At 54.7% G+C, this 13,484-nt stretch overlaps 2 protein-coding genes across 2 annotated transcripts in view; one reads left to right on the forward strand and one right to left on the reverse strand.

Annotated features, from left to right (window-relative positions):
• Positions 1-1,115: 1,115 nt before the first annotated feature.
• LOC142445666 (proteoglycan 3-like) lies at positions 1,116-4,870 on the forward strand. The gene is made up of 5 exons (XM_075547608.1): positions 1,116-1,176; positions 1,584-1,897; positions 3,164-3,295; positions 4,044-4,149; positions 4,812-4,870. Exons 1-5 carry the CDS (start codon positions 1,116-1,118, stop codon positions 4,868-4,870), a joined length of 672 nt encoding a protein of 223 aa, XP_075403723.1.
• A 4,396-nt stretch (positions 4,871-9,266) lies between these two features.
• The window catches only part of P2RX3 (purinergic receptor P2X 3), a 34,326-nt gene continuing 30,108 nt past the window's right edge, over positions 9,267-13,484 (reverse strand). Inside the window, exons 9-12 of the mRNA XM_075548116.1 lie at positions 10,544-10,637; positions 10,218-10,283; positions 9,686-9,763; positions 9,267-9,380 (exon numbers count right to left, since the gene is read on the reverse strand). Coding sequence (XP_075404231.1) covers positions 9,267-9,380; positions 9,686-9,763; positions 10,218-10,283; positions 10,544-10,637 — 352 coding nt within the window. The remainder of the gene's footprint in view (positions 9,381-9,685; positions 9,764-10,217; positions 10,284-10,543; positions 10,638-13,484) is intronic.

A 13,484-nucleotide genomic window follows, 5' to 3' on the forward strand; every position in this document is an offset into this window, starting at 1 on the left:
TCTTGATCTACAGCAAAAAGGATCAAAGAACTTGTTATGCATTCAGGAGGAGAGGGAGAGGGGGTTAGAAAGAAGGAATACAGGAGGGATAGACAGGCAAAGAGAGAGGAGATCTTGGAGCTCAAAACATTTAGAAATCCGCCCCCTCCTTTCTGTTTGACCTTGGCAGGCCACTTTGTCTGTGAGTCCCCTTTTTCTCCTCTGTGAAGTGTGGACAATCCTGTTCTTTTGGAGTTGAGGTGGAGGAGAAGACTCAGGGCTGTGGTGAGGAAGCACCTGGTCCATGTAAGGGACCGGGAGGGTCAGGACTCCTTTCCGCTTCCTCCCTCCTCTCTCACTGATCCCTGTTACCTCCCTGTGATTCTCTACTTCATTTCCCAGGATGTGGACCAGTGGGAAGCTTCTCCTGGAGTTAAGCTGCTCCAGCAGCACTTTACAGAAAACTAGGGTCAGTTGTGCCTTCTGGAGCAAACTAGGACATACGGGTCCCAGAGGGCAGCAAGCTGCAGAAGGAGCCGCACCAGAGTTGAAGAGAGTGAACAAATTTCTTGTTATCAGCTCCACTGCATGACCACAGCTTGGGGAAATCATAGGGGCCGCTTTCCACTTCCCCAAACACCCAGTATAAAGGGTGTCTGTGGTGCACAGCAGGCAGAGAGCCCTTGAGGGGAGGTCTCAGACTCGGAGAGGGGTGAGTACATCCGGGATACCCAGGGAGGAGGAAGTCAGCACCTGGGAGGAAGGTGGGCATTGATGGGCAACACCAGAGGATCACATTGACTGGATGAACTGAGCTCTCCGCCAGAGCCTGTGCATCCCTCAGGGCATGGTCTGGGCTGCGTGTTTTCTTGGGAGTAGAGATGGCACTTCCGGGGACAAGAGCTTCCCATCGCCCACAGCCTTTCCCTGGAGGTTCAGTTCAGGGCTCTGTTCAAGGGAGGAAGACTAAAAAAAAAAAAAAAAAAAGCTTTCTCGTTTGTCCCTGATCAACCAATCAATCAATTAATTAAGCATACTTTTTCTTTTCACTGTGTTCCAGGAAGTGTGCTTGGCACACCAGGACAATCCCCAAAGAGGCAAGGTGGCATTTGTCTTTGCCACAAGACTCGGGAGCTATGAAGTGTCCTCCGATCCTGCTGCTTCTCTTGTTGGGGCCAATTTCTGCTCTTCATCTGAGTAAGTCCTCCCCGCCTCACCTCATCCATCCTTTTCCCTTCTACTCCCCCGTCAGGGCAGGGCCATAATCCCCCCTCAGTAGTTGACCCAGCCTATTCCTGGTTAAATGTCTCCTGAACTCAGACCTGTGACCTGAAGTTTCTGTTCAGGATTGGGAATTGCCCCCAGCTTCTTTCTCACAGCCACTTCCAGCAGACACCCACTTGTGGTGTCAACCAGGCATCAGGATCGCATAATACATTAGCAGGTGTCAATCGAGAGAAGTCTCGTCATCCAAGACCAGAGGTGTCTTCTAGCCTGAGTGCCAAGTGGAGTCCCTAGGTTGGGACCTTGTGAGCTGTCCGAGGTCCTGGAATAAACCTGCACTGGGCTTTGTGGTAAGTTTTACCGGCCGACTCTTTTCTCAGAGAATGATGCCCCCAACCTGGAGCAGCCAAAGGAGGTGGCAGACTTGAGCCGGGATCTGGAAGGCTCGGGGGAGCAGGAGGGAGAGTCGGCCCTCCCTGAGAAGGAAATTCCATCAGAGGGGGAGGAGTGTGCGACTTCTGAGAATGAAGAACTCCCTGAGGACGATGAGCCCCTAGATTCTGACTCAGAGGCCTTCGACGAGGACTTGGAATGCCCCAAAGAAGAAGACACAGCTCTAGTACTGGGAAGCTCTGAGTGCAAAACTTGTAGTTTCCGGGTGGTGAAAACTCGCAGGACATTTACAAATGCTCGGGTAAGTGGCCGCGAGGCTACCTCAGAGTATCTGGGGGAAGAGAAGGGAGTGAACTGAACTGTCTGCTGCCCTTTCACTTACATGAAAACCAACTCGCTGCCATCCTGTTGATTCTGACTTATAGTAACCCTAAAGGACAATGTAGGAATACTCCTTAGGATTTCCAAGACGGCAAACCATTACAAGGGCATCTAAAGTCTGTCCACCCCACCCCCTCGTGGATCAGTTGGTGAGCTTAAACAATGAACCTTGAGGTTAGCAAGTCTGATGCTTAATTCAGTGCACTACCAGGGCTCTTTTCATGTACATTTCCAGTTGTCAAAGTCTAGAATGAATCGGAATTACCTGGTGGTCAAGTTTCAGAGCTCTGCGCCCACCATTTCTGGTTTAGTAGGTCTAGTGTGGGACCTGTGGAGCCCTGGTGATGGGCTGTGAACTGCGTAGTCGGCAGTTCAAAACTATCAGCTGCTCCAAAAAAGAATGGCTGGGCTTTCTACTCCTGTAAGCAGTTATAGACTCAGAAGCCCACAGGAGATTTCTATGAGTCAACCTTGACTCGATGGCAGTGATTATGGGGTCGGGGATTCCTGGAGGTGTAGGGTTTACTCATTGTGTTTCCAACTGCAAGGTCAGCACTTCAAAACCACCAGCTGCTCTGTGGGAGAAAGACAAGACTTCCTACTCTTGTAAAGAATTAGTCTTGGAAACCCACAGGGGCAGTTCTACCTTGTCCTATAAGGTCCCTATGAGTCAGAATCAACTCGATGACAAAAAGTGTGGGACCCGAAGTTTGCATTTTTAAAAATTTGCAGGTTGTGATGAAACTGTTTGAGCAAGATCTACTCGTTGTGAAACAATGATTGAAAACAATAGGATTTGGTGTCAGAGCTGCATGTTAGACCTGTGGTCTGCCTTTCATTGACTGTGTCACCTGGAGAGGTCACCTCGCCCTGCCCAGCTTGAGTGGTTTCCTCGGTAAAGTGGAGCGAGTCAGGAGCAGCCTCTCCGAGTTGCAGGCAGATGACATGGCACTGTATTTAAGCAGCATTTGGAATGGCCCCTGAGAGATGGTAACTCTCAATAACGGGTGGCCACCAATATCCTGACAACTGATAAGGAGCAGGAGGTGGGGTTGAAGAGAGCCAGTAGGTTTCCAATTTCTGACCGGAAAAGGAAATGGATCTCTCTCCTGGAGACTCAGCAACAGAAGACAGAAGGTGACCTCTCCACCCCACCTCTTCCCATCATGCCCTCTTCTCTCTGCAGAGGGTCTGCCGGAAGTGCTATAGAGGCAGCCTCGTCTCCATCCATAACTCCAGCTTCAACTCCCGGATTCGATGTGCAGTCAGTGGGCTCAACCTGTGCCAGGTGTGGATTGGAGCCATCAAGAAAGGCTGCGTAAGTGAGGGGCCAAGTCCTGGGTCCCAGAGTGTTTTCTGAACGACTGCGGGAACCCGTGCTGCTGCCACGTCTCAGACCAGCTGCGGGTGTGTCTTGAGAGCAGCAGACAGAGATGGGCTGGGGCTGGTTTGTACTGGCCTGGGGACCGTGTGCATCTCTTCCAACTCCGTGACTTCATGCTCGGAGTTTGGAAGCCTCCGTGGTGGGAATATCTACACCGAAGGAATTGGTGGTTGCCACAAGTCAACATCCCACGCTCCCGCTCCCTGCCTTCTTATCTTCCTGGAGAGTTGGTGGGAAACATTTACCAATAGACCCCTGAAGATCAGAGCCTCACTTTTCTCATCAATTAAAGGGGTGCCTTTTCTCAGAACATCCCAGCTGAACCAGATCTGTTTCCCTTTATTACCCTACATTCTACCAAGAAACCAGCAGTAGCAGTAATCACCTGGGACCTTGCTAAGAAAGGCAGGATCTTGGGTTCCACTCCAGATCACCTGAGTCAGAATCTGCTTTCTACTAACAGTAAATGTGTTCACTCAGTAAAGTTGAAGATGCCTACACCATGGGGCGATTGGGTACACGGACTGGCCGTTCATTGTCTTAACCCACAAGCCCTCGGGGATAGGACTCTAGAGAATCTGTTCTGAGTGAAAGGAGCCAACAGTGGTCACATCCTAGGCTTTCTGGATCTGCCTGCCTCTTCCCATCTCTGTCCTCTGACCCAGGACTTCCAATTCTCTAGAGTAATAGGTTTCGCTGGATCGATAGGAGCTGCTGGAATTACTCAAACTGGGCATCAGGACAGCCGCGGTGTGGGCGAGGTAGATGTGTGGCCTTAAGCATTAGAGGTGAGTCACTGTGGTCACCGGGGGGGGGGGGGGGCAAGGAGGGTGGCAAGGAGGACTGTCCTTTTGAGGTGCCTGGACACCCCTTCTCCAAATTTACACCGTCATCCTACCTGGAAGACCCAACAGCTGCTTGGGAGGGGGCCTGAGATGGAGGTAGTCCTCAGTCAAATGTGGGTGATGAGTGCATCCCTGGAGGATTGTGCAGGGGCTCCCCATCCTCCTGGGCAGGTCTGGGTCCTCCTCTGATATGACGGTGACATTGTGAGGGACTGAAGTGACAGACGGGATCAGATAAGATGTGGCGGGGGCACCAAGGGGAGATGTGGGTGGCTGACAGGGTGCCAGCTGTGAACAGATGTGGGCAACAGTAGGGTGCCCAATGTGGGGGACTTTGGCAGTGCGGCTAAGACCCTCTGTGCTGGAGTGAGACACAGTCACCTCCACGGAGCCTCAGTTTCCTCATCTGTGTTATGGGCATGAAGGCAGTGAGGATTCACATGACAGCACTTAGGGCACTGCCTGCCTCCTGGAACCCTTAGCTGGTCAGGGGCCTGAGAAGTAACGATGATGGCAGGGGAAGGGGGCAGAGGAGGGACCTGAGCAGGGAAGAAGGGGAGGGGCCCTCACACATTGGCAGCTGACAAACTGTCCCCTCCCGCTAGGGGGCCAATGGCAACGAACTCCATGCAGAAGACGCCTGCCCTTCGTCTGCTCCAAGTAAGCCAGAGGCGCTGAGACCCTCTCGCGCCGCCCCCTCCCTTCAGGCACTCCTGGCCCGGCCTGCCCCACCCTGGGCTCTGGCTCCTCCTCCTGCTTTTCCTGGTAATAAATCCAGACTTCTCACAGCGCGCACTGGCTCTCGTGTCTTCAGTCTGCCGCGGCGAGGAGACCCTGGGAGCGTGCCCTCCCCAGGGCTGGGCATTCAGAGCAGGGCAATGAGGGAGCCTGGCCCCCAGCAGAGTGGAGGGGTACAGGGCCATGCCTCAGCAGCGCCACCTGGAGGGGGTCCCGAGGAACTGGCGGGTGGCCTGTGGAAGTCAGCTCGCCTCCCTGGGTAGCCGTGAGTTAATGACCCTGCTGCTCTGGAGTCAGCTTAGCGGGTATGTGGGGTGGTGGCATTCCAAAACGTTGGTGATGGAGCTGATGCGTGATGCGGTGAGGCAGTGCGATCTCAGCCGGAGACACACGTGCAAGGGGGAGAAAGGATAGTGTGTTGGGCTCTCCCAGAGATCAAAGCCCCCTGCTTATTTGGAGATGTGTGCGGGGTCCAGTCCTGGGAGGGCGGCCATCTCCTCTCCCAGACTCCCAGTCCATCTCCAAGGAGGGACCATATTCTCAGGGGGGTGTGCCTCCCACCCTAGAGCTTTGGGGTCAAGGGAGGCCCGGGCTCCCACTCCTGGATCTACAGCCCCTTAGTTCCCAAGCTTTCCCTGACCCCACTTGCTCAGACTCCGAGGACGTTCAAAGAGAAAATGCTCTAAACTCCCTCTTGGTGGATGGCAGTCTCCAGGCAGGACGTGGGAGGATGAGGCAGGAGGGTCAGACCATCATGGTGTTCAGAGACTGAGAGCCCAGGGTTGGGGGGGTGGGGAGTCTATGTGTGAGGGAGGCTTCTTGGGGATGTCGTTCTTCCTGGGGTCCAGGGAGAATGCCCAAGGATTTCTGTGTATGCACATAAACAAGTGTGTATCAGTGTCTGATGTGTTCATGTTAGCCCATCACTGCATACGCGTGGACCCTTGTGTACATGGAGATCTACACAGAGGTGTGTAAATGTGCATACAGATGTGAACGAATCTATGTGAGTCAGCGTGCACGTGTGTGTTCTACACCTGAGTGTGTACTTCTAAGCTTGTGTGTCTGTGTCTATGAGTGTGTACATCTGTGTCAAGCTTGCACCCTCGTGTGCCTGAATCTGAGGAATGTCTGAGGGGCATACACTGTTACGCACTCAAAAGGCTGAAGAGGTCAAACCCACCCAGAGGTGCTTAGAAGACAGACCTGGGACTCTGCTTCTCAAAGGTTACAGCCCTGATCCCTGGGGAGTAGGGCTACTCTACTCTGGAATGGAATTGGTGGCAATTCATAGCAACAACATGTCCCTGCCAACAGGACAATGGATCCTGGCACTGCTGTGACCCTCACCGATGCTGGGGCTTGACAGAGGGGGTCAGATCCCCACCCAGGCGAACACTTCAAGAAAGCAATTCCTGATGTTTTATTTGCTTCTGACAAAACCGTGGACTCTGGCTGTGGGGTGGGAGGGGAAGCTCTGCGTAGGAATTCATTCAGGTCAGCCCAGTGGTGCAGCATCCTCCCCGGCCACACCTGGGAGAGAGATGGGGTCGAGAGCAAGCCCTTACTCCCTTCACGCTGACATTTGCTTGTAGCAGCTAGGAGGAGGCAAGGCGACTGTCTTTCACATGCTCCGAGTCTGTTACTGGGTCTAGAACTCAACATTCTATCGTCATGGCTTTGCCTTTGAATGTTGAGCAGCCCTTGAGTGGAAAGCAGCTGGTCCCAGGAGGAGAAGCTCTGAGAGGGTGACCTGTTCTTACACAAGGAGAGCGATTGTGCTTGCTGACCACAAACTTTTGTGAGACGAACATAAAAAGGACACGTATGAAGAACTCCGGTTGGACCTGAGTGGAGACATGACGCCATTGGAAAGGAAGTCATGATGAAAAGACCGGGCTGTGTTCACCAGTTTCTCAAACACTCTATTTCCCAGTGTCCCTTGCAGTAAAGTTGGGCTCTGTATCATCCAACTGTATTGTGGCCATTAGAAAACGGTAGGAAGGGATCGAAGCCAATCACTGACCAGGTGTTCAAAGGATCCCCCATGCCCTCCAGTCCTCAGTTTACCTGCAATAACTCCTCTAGGAGCCATGTGTCTCAGAAGGCATAGCTATCGGTAGAGAGGGCTCTATGGCCTACTTTGTCTATGAATCCTTGAGATGGAGTTTACTGTGTCTTTACTTGCTACGTTGTCTTGTTCTATGCGCCATGTAGCTATATGTGTATTTTACCTACACTGTAAATGCATCCAACCCATAGCTACCCTGTAGGACAAAGCAGAACCGTCCCTCTGGGCTTCTGAGACTGCAACTCTATGAAAGTAGAAAGCCTCATCTTTCTCCTGACCAGCACGTGGTGGTTTTGAACTGCCAACCATATGGTCACAGCCCAAGATATAACCCACTACACTCCCGGGGCTTGCTACGAGTAGGAATCAACTTGCTGGCCGTGCATTTGGAATTCCTGTAAATAAATCCAGGAACGGGGTACAGCATGCAGGGGCTTACAGCTGGGAAAACTTGAGGTGGTGTTTACTTGTTAGTACACCGAGGACCAGAGCATTGGGTACTCTATCGTTTGTGGTTCTTAACCTTGCCCAACCAAGCCTCCTCCCTCTCTTCTTCTGTAAAACGAGGGTAGAATTAGACAGCGGCTGCAAGGTGGCAAGCCTGGTGCTTGGTGAACCCTGTAAATGCCAGCGTCACACCGAGGGATGGCAGGAACTGTGGGGTGTGAGGAAAGGGAGGCGGTTCCCGTTCTAATTTCCATCCAACAGGATTAGTAGTGGAGAACAGCAGCCTGACCAGGGCGAGTGTGTGGGGCCTTGTGATTACGTTGCTCGCTGTGCCCAGGCCAGTACACCACAGATGCACAGAGACAAGGTAGCTGCTGTTATTACACGAACTAGCCCTCAGCCCCAGCACCCAGAAATGGTGCGGGAGTTCCGACACAGGCAAGACGCCTGGCACGGACTGGCACATGAGCGCACACACTTGCCGCAGAGTGAGGAGGGGCTCTTGCTCTCTGGGGACCTGAGAGCGTGAGGCTGGAGGACAGGCAAGGTTCAGGGGGATGGGATCTCTCCAGGATGCAGCTGGCTGGATCCCCTCTCCTGTGAGCAGTTCTGAGATCTGGACTCACCAGGGAGGCCCGGGGTGGGGGGGAGCGGGCTCCCAGTTTAGGACCATGATGCTGTTGTCTCTGATACCTTAGGTGGACAAAGTGAGCCTGGAGGTCTGACCGAGGTGGACCCTGGGGCAATGCTGTGCCCCCACCCCGGGGATGGGGCTCTGGGTGGAGGGAGGACTGATGGACAGTATGTGGAGGTCTCACCCCTTCTCCCCTTGAGTGGGGATCATTGGGGTCAGATCTGCTTGAGGGCCCACCTGTCGTCTCCTTTCCCCATTCCCTTGTACCCTCCAGGAGGGGTCTGCTCTCCATCTGTGAGGCAGCTGGCCCTGCTCTGGCCTCCTGCCCCAAGAGGGAGGACCACTGGGGTCTCTTTTGGTTCCTAGCTATATGACATTGACAAGTAGCTTCCCTGTCTCCGCCCTCAGTTCGCTCTTCTGTCAACAAGAGGGTTGGTCGAGGTTTTTGTGGCTTGTGAGCTTTTAACATGATCAGACGGCCACCTTATGAGGCCTCTGTGGACCTCCAGTTTTGTCCTGAAGCTGGACCCTCCAATGAGAGATGGGACCCCGCACTGCTACCTAACGATCCCCCGCAGATGGAGTCAGAACTCTTGGGCAAAGCATGGACTTGGCCGTGGCCATGCGGACTTGGCCACAGTCAGGGTGGACTTAGTCACAGTCGGAGTGGACAATGCTGAAGCAGCAGAGGTAGATGCTGGGAGCTCATCCTTTCCTCTGGGGTTGGGTCGGCGTGACAATGTCAGACAGACCTGGATTCCTATCCCAGCTCTCACATTTCCTGGCTGTGTGGTGTTGGGCAAATCGTTCTGTCTCTCTGAGCCTTGGTTTATCTTTAAAAACTAGGGAACAAACATCTACCTGGCAGGGTTATTCTAAGGATGAAAGGAGATAGGGTGCCTGAATGCACCTAGCCTGGGAATGCCCTGAGGGTAGGCCCGGAGGCCACTCACTACAGCTATGGTTATCTCATGACATCTCTATGCTTCAGAATGGGGACAGCTCAGGTGTGGCTGCACTGGGGACCTGGAAAGCAGGGAGGGAGGAAGCAAGGCAGGGAGAGGAACCTGTCTGCCATAGCACTGGGAGGCCCAGACACCTGGGTCCTGGCAGGTTCTCTGCTGGGAGGCCTGGAGTCCGAGGGTGAAAATGGGGCCTGGGGAAAGCACACTAGTGGCCGATGGAGTAGGCCCCTGAGTCCGTGGACTGCTTCTCCTCCGGGGTCTGGTCGCTGGGGTACACAGGGTTCGAGGATGCTGTGACCTTCAGCGTGGTCTCATTCACCTGTGGGGGAAGATGAGCATTCTCAGCTCTCTGGGCAGAGTCCTCCCATTGCACGTCATGGCGGGGAGCCCCCTGCGTGCGCAGAGTGGGGCTAGAGCACGTTGTGTGCTCTTGAGACCCTCCACCCACCTCGAGGGGACACAGAAGCCTAGTAGATCAACCCCCCAGTAGGATGTGCCCTGGGAGATGTGGGCAGTGGTGGCCCACAGAGACCCCTAAAGTGTATCTGAATAGCCCAGTTTTGGCCAAATCAGTTCTTGGGACCCCAAATACACATTGAGATCCAATGCCGCCAGAGAGCTCACCTCCTCGAATTTCTTGGCTTTGTATTGGTCAGCCCCCTTGAGGAAGTTGAGCAGGATGATGTCACAGAGGACAGTCCCCTGGAGGAGGGAGGGAGACAGATTCTTCCTGCTGCTGGGGTGGGGGGAGGAGGGTGGCAAGGAAGGGGTGGTGGCAGAAAAACTTCCCTGACAGCCAGCAAGCAGACAAGGGGCCTGGGGCAATCCTGTAGGGTGTCTTCAAGGCCTGCCTTCCCAGCTGCGGGGGCGACCAGACCACCACGATGTGGAGGGGTGCATGGAAGCAGGATCCCTGGGGAGATGAGCCATGTCCCCACCTCATCAGCAGGGCACTGTTTCTTGCCCCGGCTGCTCTGGAAGGTAATGAGCTCCCCATGTCTGGAGGTATTTAAGCCAGGGATAAAGTAGCAGGGAGGTGGTGGAGACGGAAGCACCAGGGGTTGAGATTTCCACTTTCCAGGCAGAGGCAGGACATCACGCTCACCCGGCCCCCTGCCCACCTGTGCCAGCTGGGCCCCACGGCCTCTGCACTCACCACTCCGACAGAGGTGAAGGCTGCCACAGCGCTGATGATGGTGGGGATGATGTTGAACTTGCCCGCCTACGTGCACAAGTGAAGTCCAAGGTGAGGGGCAGAGGCTGGACTGGGAGCCTCAGCCTGAGCCTCCAGAATAGGAGCAGCCCTTGGTGGGTGGGCAAGCCTTCTTGGTGGTACAGGTGAGGAGGTGGGAGATGGGGCAGCCAAGGGCCTGAGAACGCAACAGTGGCAGGACTCGGGGCTCATCGGGTCTCAGGAGACGGGTGCCAGGATCCTCCCGCCCCCACCCCCGCACTGCGCTTGTGCGGCCCCCCTGCACTCACGTTGCCGTACACCAGCACGTCGAATCGGATGCCAAAAGCCTTCAGGAGCGTGCGGTACTCTTGGCCGTTCTCCGTCTTGAAGTACTTGGCAAACCTGGAAACCAGAAACCGGAGCAAAAGGCTGAGGGCGCCTGTCTTTGTCCCAAACCTTTATGGTGTGCTAGAGACCTGGGCAGGATCCCTGGTGGCACCGCAGGCTAAGCACGGGGCTGCTAACTGCAAAGCCGGAGGTTGGAAGCCACCAGCTGCTGTGGGGGAGACAAAGAGAGGCACCCTGCTTCCGTAAAGATTTAACCGCCTCAAAGATTTAACGAAGGTGCGCGCAGGGGACTGCAATGGATGCATTTACTCAGAATGGGTGTGACTTGAAGGTGAAGCTAGGATCTGCCCTGCAGACCTCGGAAGGAGAAAGGAAACTGGCTGCAGAGCCGCGGGTTGCTCTGATTCAGAATGGGCTCTGTGAGCCTCAGGTACCCAGCACCCCTGGCGGACGGCTCCCATGGCCCCTGTGTGAGGATGGCATTCCAAAGGTCCATTTGCAGGCCCTTCGCCCGCACCTCTGGCCTGATCTGGAACCTGCCTGTACAATTGTCTCCCCCAAGTGGTTCAGAAGTGTACTACAGTTAGAACAAGTGCAGGCTCCAAGCTTCATCATCTCTGCCAGTCTGAGCGCCCGTGCCCATCACGGCAGGGCCCCAGGCTCTGCACCCCACAGGGTTCGATTCCTGGCTCTGCTGCTTACCAGTTGTGCCACCCGAGGTCAATATTAACCTCTCGGAGGTTCATGTGTGGCCGGCATTAACCTCTTGAAATGGACGTCGGAGCCTGCAACGGGACTTGACTGCAAAGCACACACATCCGGGACTGAGCCTGGGACTTGGAACACAATAGAGGCTCTTGGCTGCTGTCCTCGCTGCAGGGCACGCTTGTGGTGATTGCCTGGTCTGCAGCGGCAGCCCCAGGAGTCACAAAAGAACTGTTCGTTGAGGCTGCGTTTTCAGAAGTGGATGGCAGGACCTTCTTGCGAGATGTCTTTGGGTAGGTGGGACCTTCTCACATTTCTGTTGTAGTCTTTTCCAGCGTCTTAACCATGTGTACCCCGCCCTCCCCCCCCCGACCTTCAGACCCCTCTCCTCCCTTCACCATGCCATCAGCCTGCATTTCTACTGAGGCTCCAAGGGCGTGAAGTGACTCATCTCCACTCACCCAACTGGCTGGGACTCAAAGGCTGGTGCCTCCCTGCCTTCCCTGCCTTGGTTGCTGGGGACAGGCACTGTGCTGGGTTCGTAGGAGAGCTGTCACTTCCAGTCCGAATCCTCACATGGCTACAACTACTTCTGTTTTGCAGAGGCCTCTGGTTCCAGTTAGTCAGTGCTGGACCAGGGCTGTAAATTGTTTGCTTTTGGAGCCCTAGTCACAGAGTGAGTTAGAGAATGGGCTTCTAAATGAAAGGTCAGCAGTTCAAAACCACCAACCTCTCTATGGGAGACAGATGAGGCTTTCTGCTCCTATAAAGAGTTATATTCTTGGACGCCTACTTGGCAGTTCTATTCTGTCCTACAGGGTCTCTATGAGTTGGAATCGACTTGATGGCAGTGAGTTAGTTTGGGGGCACCCCCTCTATGGTAGTGAGGAAGAAAGGACTGGAGGTTTGCTTCTACCATGATGGCAGTCAAGAAAAGTTCTCTGGAGCCTCCAGTCTGGCTCTGTAACTAATTCCTGCGGTCCCACGGGCGTGGGACCAATTCGACAGTGATGGTTTCATTGGGATTTGGGTTCAGACCATTGGCACCCACCCCGTGAGTTTCACAACATCTGAGTCTGTGTTCCAGCTTTGACAGAGAAGAACGCCGGCCTCGTGTCTCAGAGACATGGCAACTGATGTCCGAGGGGCTGTGCTGGGAGCTGCGTAGGTCACAGGTGCTTGGGACAGGGCCAAGACTGCCAACGGAGGAACATGCCCTGACGTCGACTTGGCCAGCCGCAAGTGGGTATCCTGGGCACTGGCATTCAAGGCGAGGGCTGGCTAAATGTATCCCGGGAAGGACTGGGAAGGGAACAGGGAGAAAAATCAAAGTGGACTTGGTTTTCCTCCAGCGTCTGGTTTCCAAGAGGCAACAAACGGGAAGAGGATTATGTCACCACCCGCCCACCCTCAGAGGAGGCGGTGGTTTGGCAAGGCCTGGGTTTTCCTCCCAGGAGGGAGGGTGGCGGAGGAGCATAAATGGGGGTGGGAGGAGGAGGGAGGGCTCAGGCTACTGACAGGGCAAGGACCCAGGATCTGTGCTCCAGCCTAGTTAGCAGAGACTAGCTCGATGGCCACTGGAGTCCGGGCCTTGGGACAGACTCCCAGGCCCCAGCATCTAACTGGGGGCGGTGGGGGTGGGGAGGGATGACACATGACTAGTTCTTGCCAATGGAATGTGAACAGCAGTGAGACTTGGTGTCTCTGGGCTGAAGAGCTTCTTCAGGCTCCCTCTCCCTCTCCCCTTACCTGAAGGCCAGCTCTGAGACCCCAGGGGAGACTGAGCTACCAGGTAGGTGGGAGGAGCGCAGAACTCTGCATTTCTGTGGAGCAGAACTCCTTTCCCACCCCCACTGGCCTTCAGTGGGTTGTGCTGGGAACAAGTGATTAAAGCCTTTCCGTCCAGCCAAGGAAATGTAGGGTGTTGTCACAGCAGGCCGTGTTATTTGTCCCGACTCTGCTGAGACAGCGGTGGTTCACTGGGAGAATGCTCCCCTCCCACGGGGGAGACCTGGCTTTCACTCCCAGCCAATGGACCTCAAGTGCGGCCACTACGTGTCTGTCAGTAGAAGCTTGCGTGTCACTGTGCTGGCAAACAGGTTCCAGCGAACTTCCAGACTAAGACGCACTAGGAAGAAAAGACCTGGTGAGCTATGCCATTCAGCCCGTGAAAACCCGAGAGACGCAGTGGTCTGG

The sequence above is a fragment of the Tenrec ecaudatus genome, chromosome 4 (genome assembly GCF_050624435.1).
Source record: "Tenrec ecaudatus isolate mTenEca1 chromosome 4, mTenEca1.hap1, whole genome shotgun sequence".
Lineage (NCBI taxonomy): Eukaryota > Metazoa > Chordata > Mammalia > Afrosoricida > Tenrecidae > Tenrec > Tenrec ecaudatus.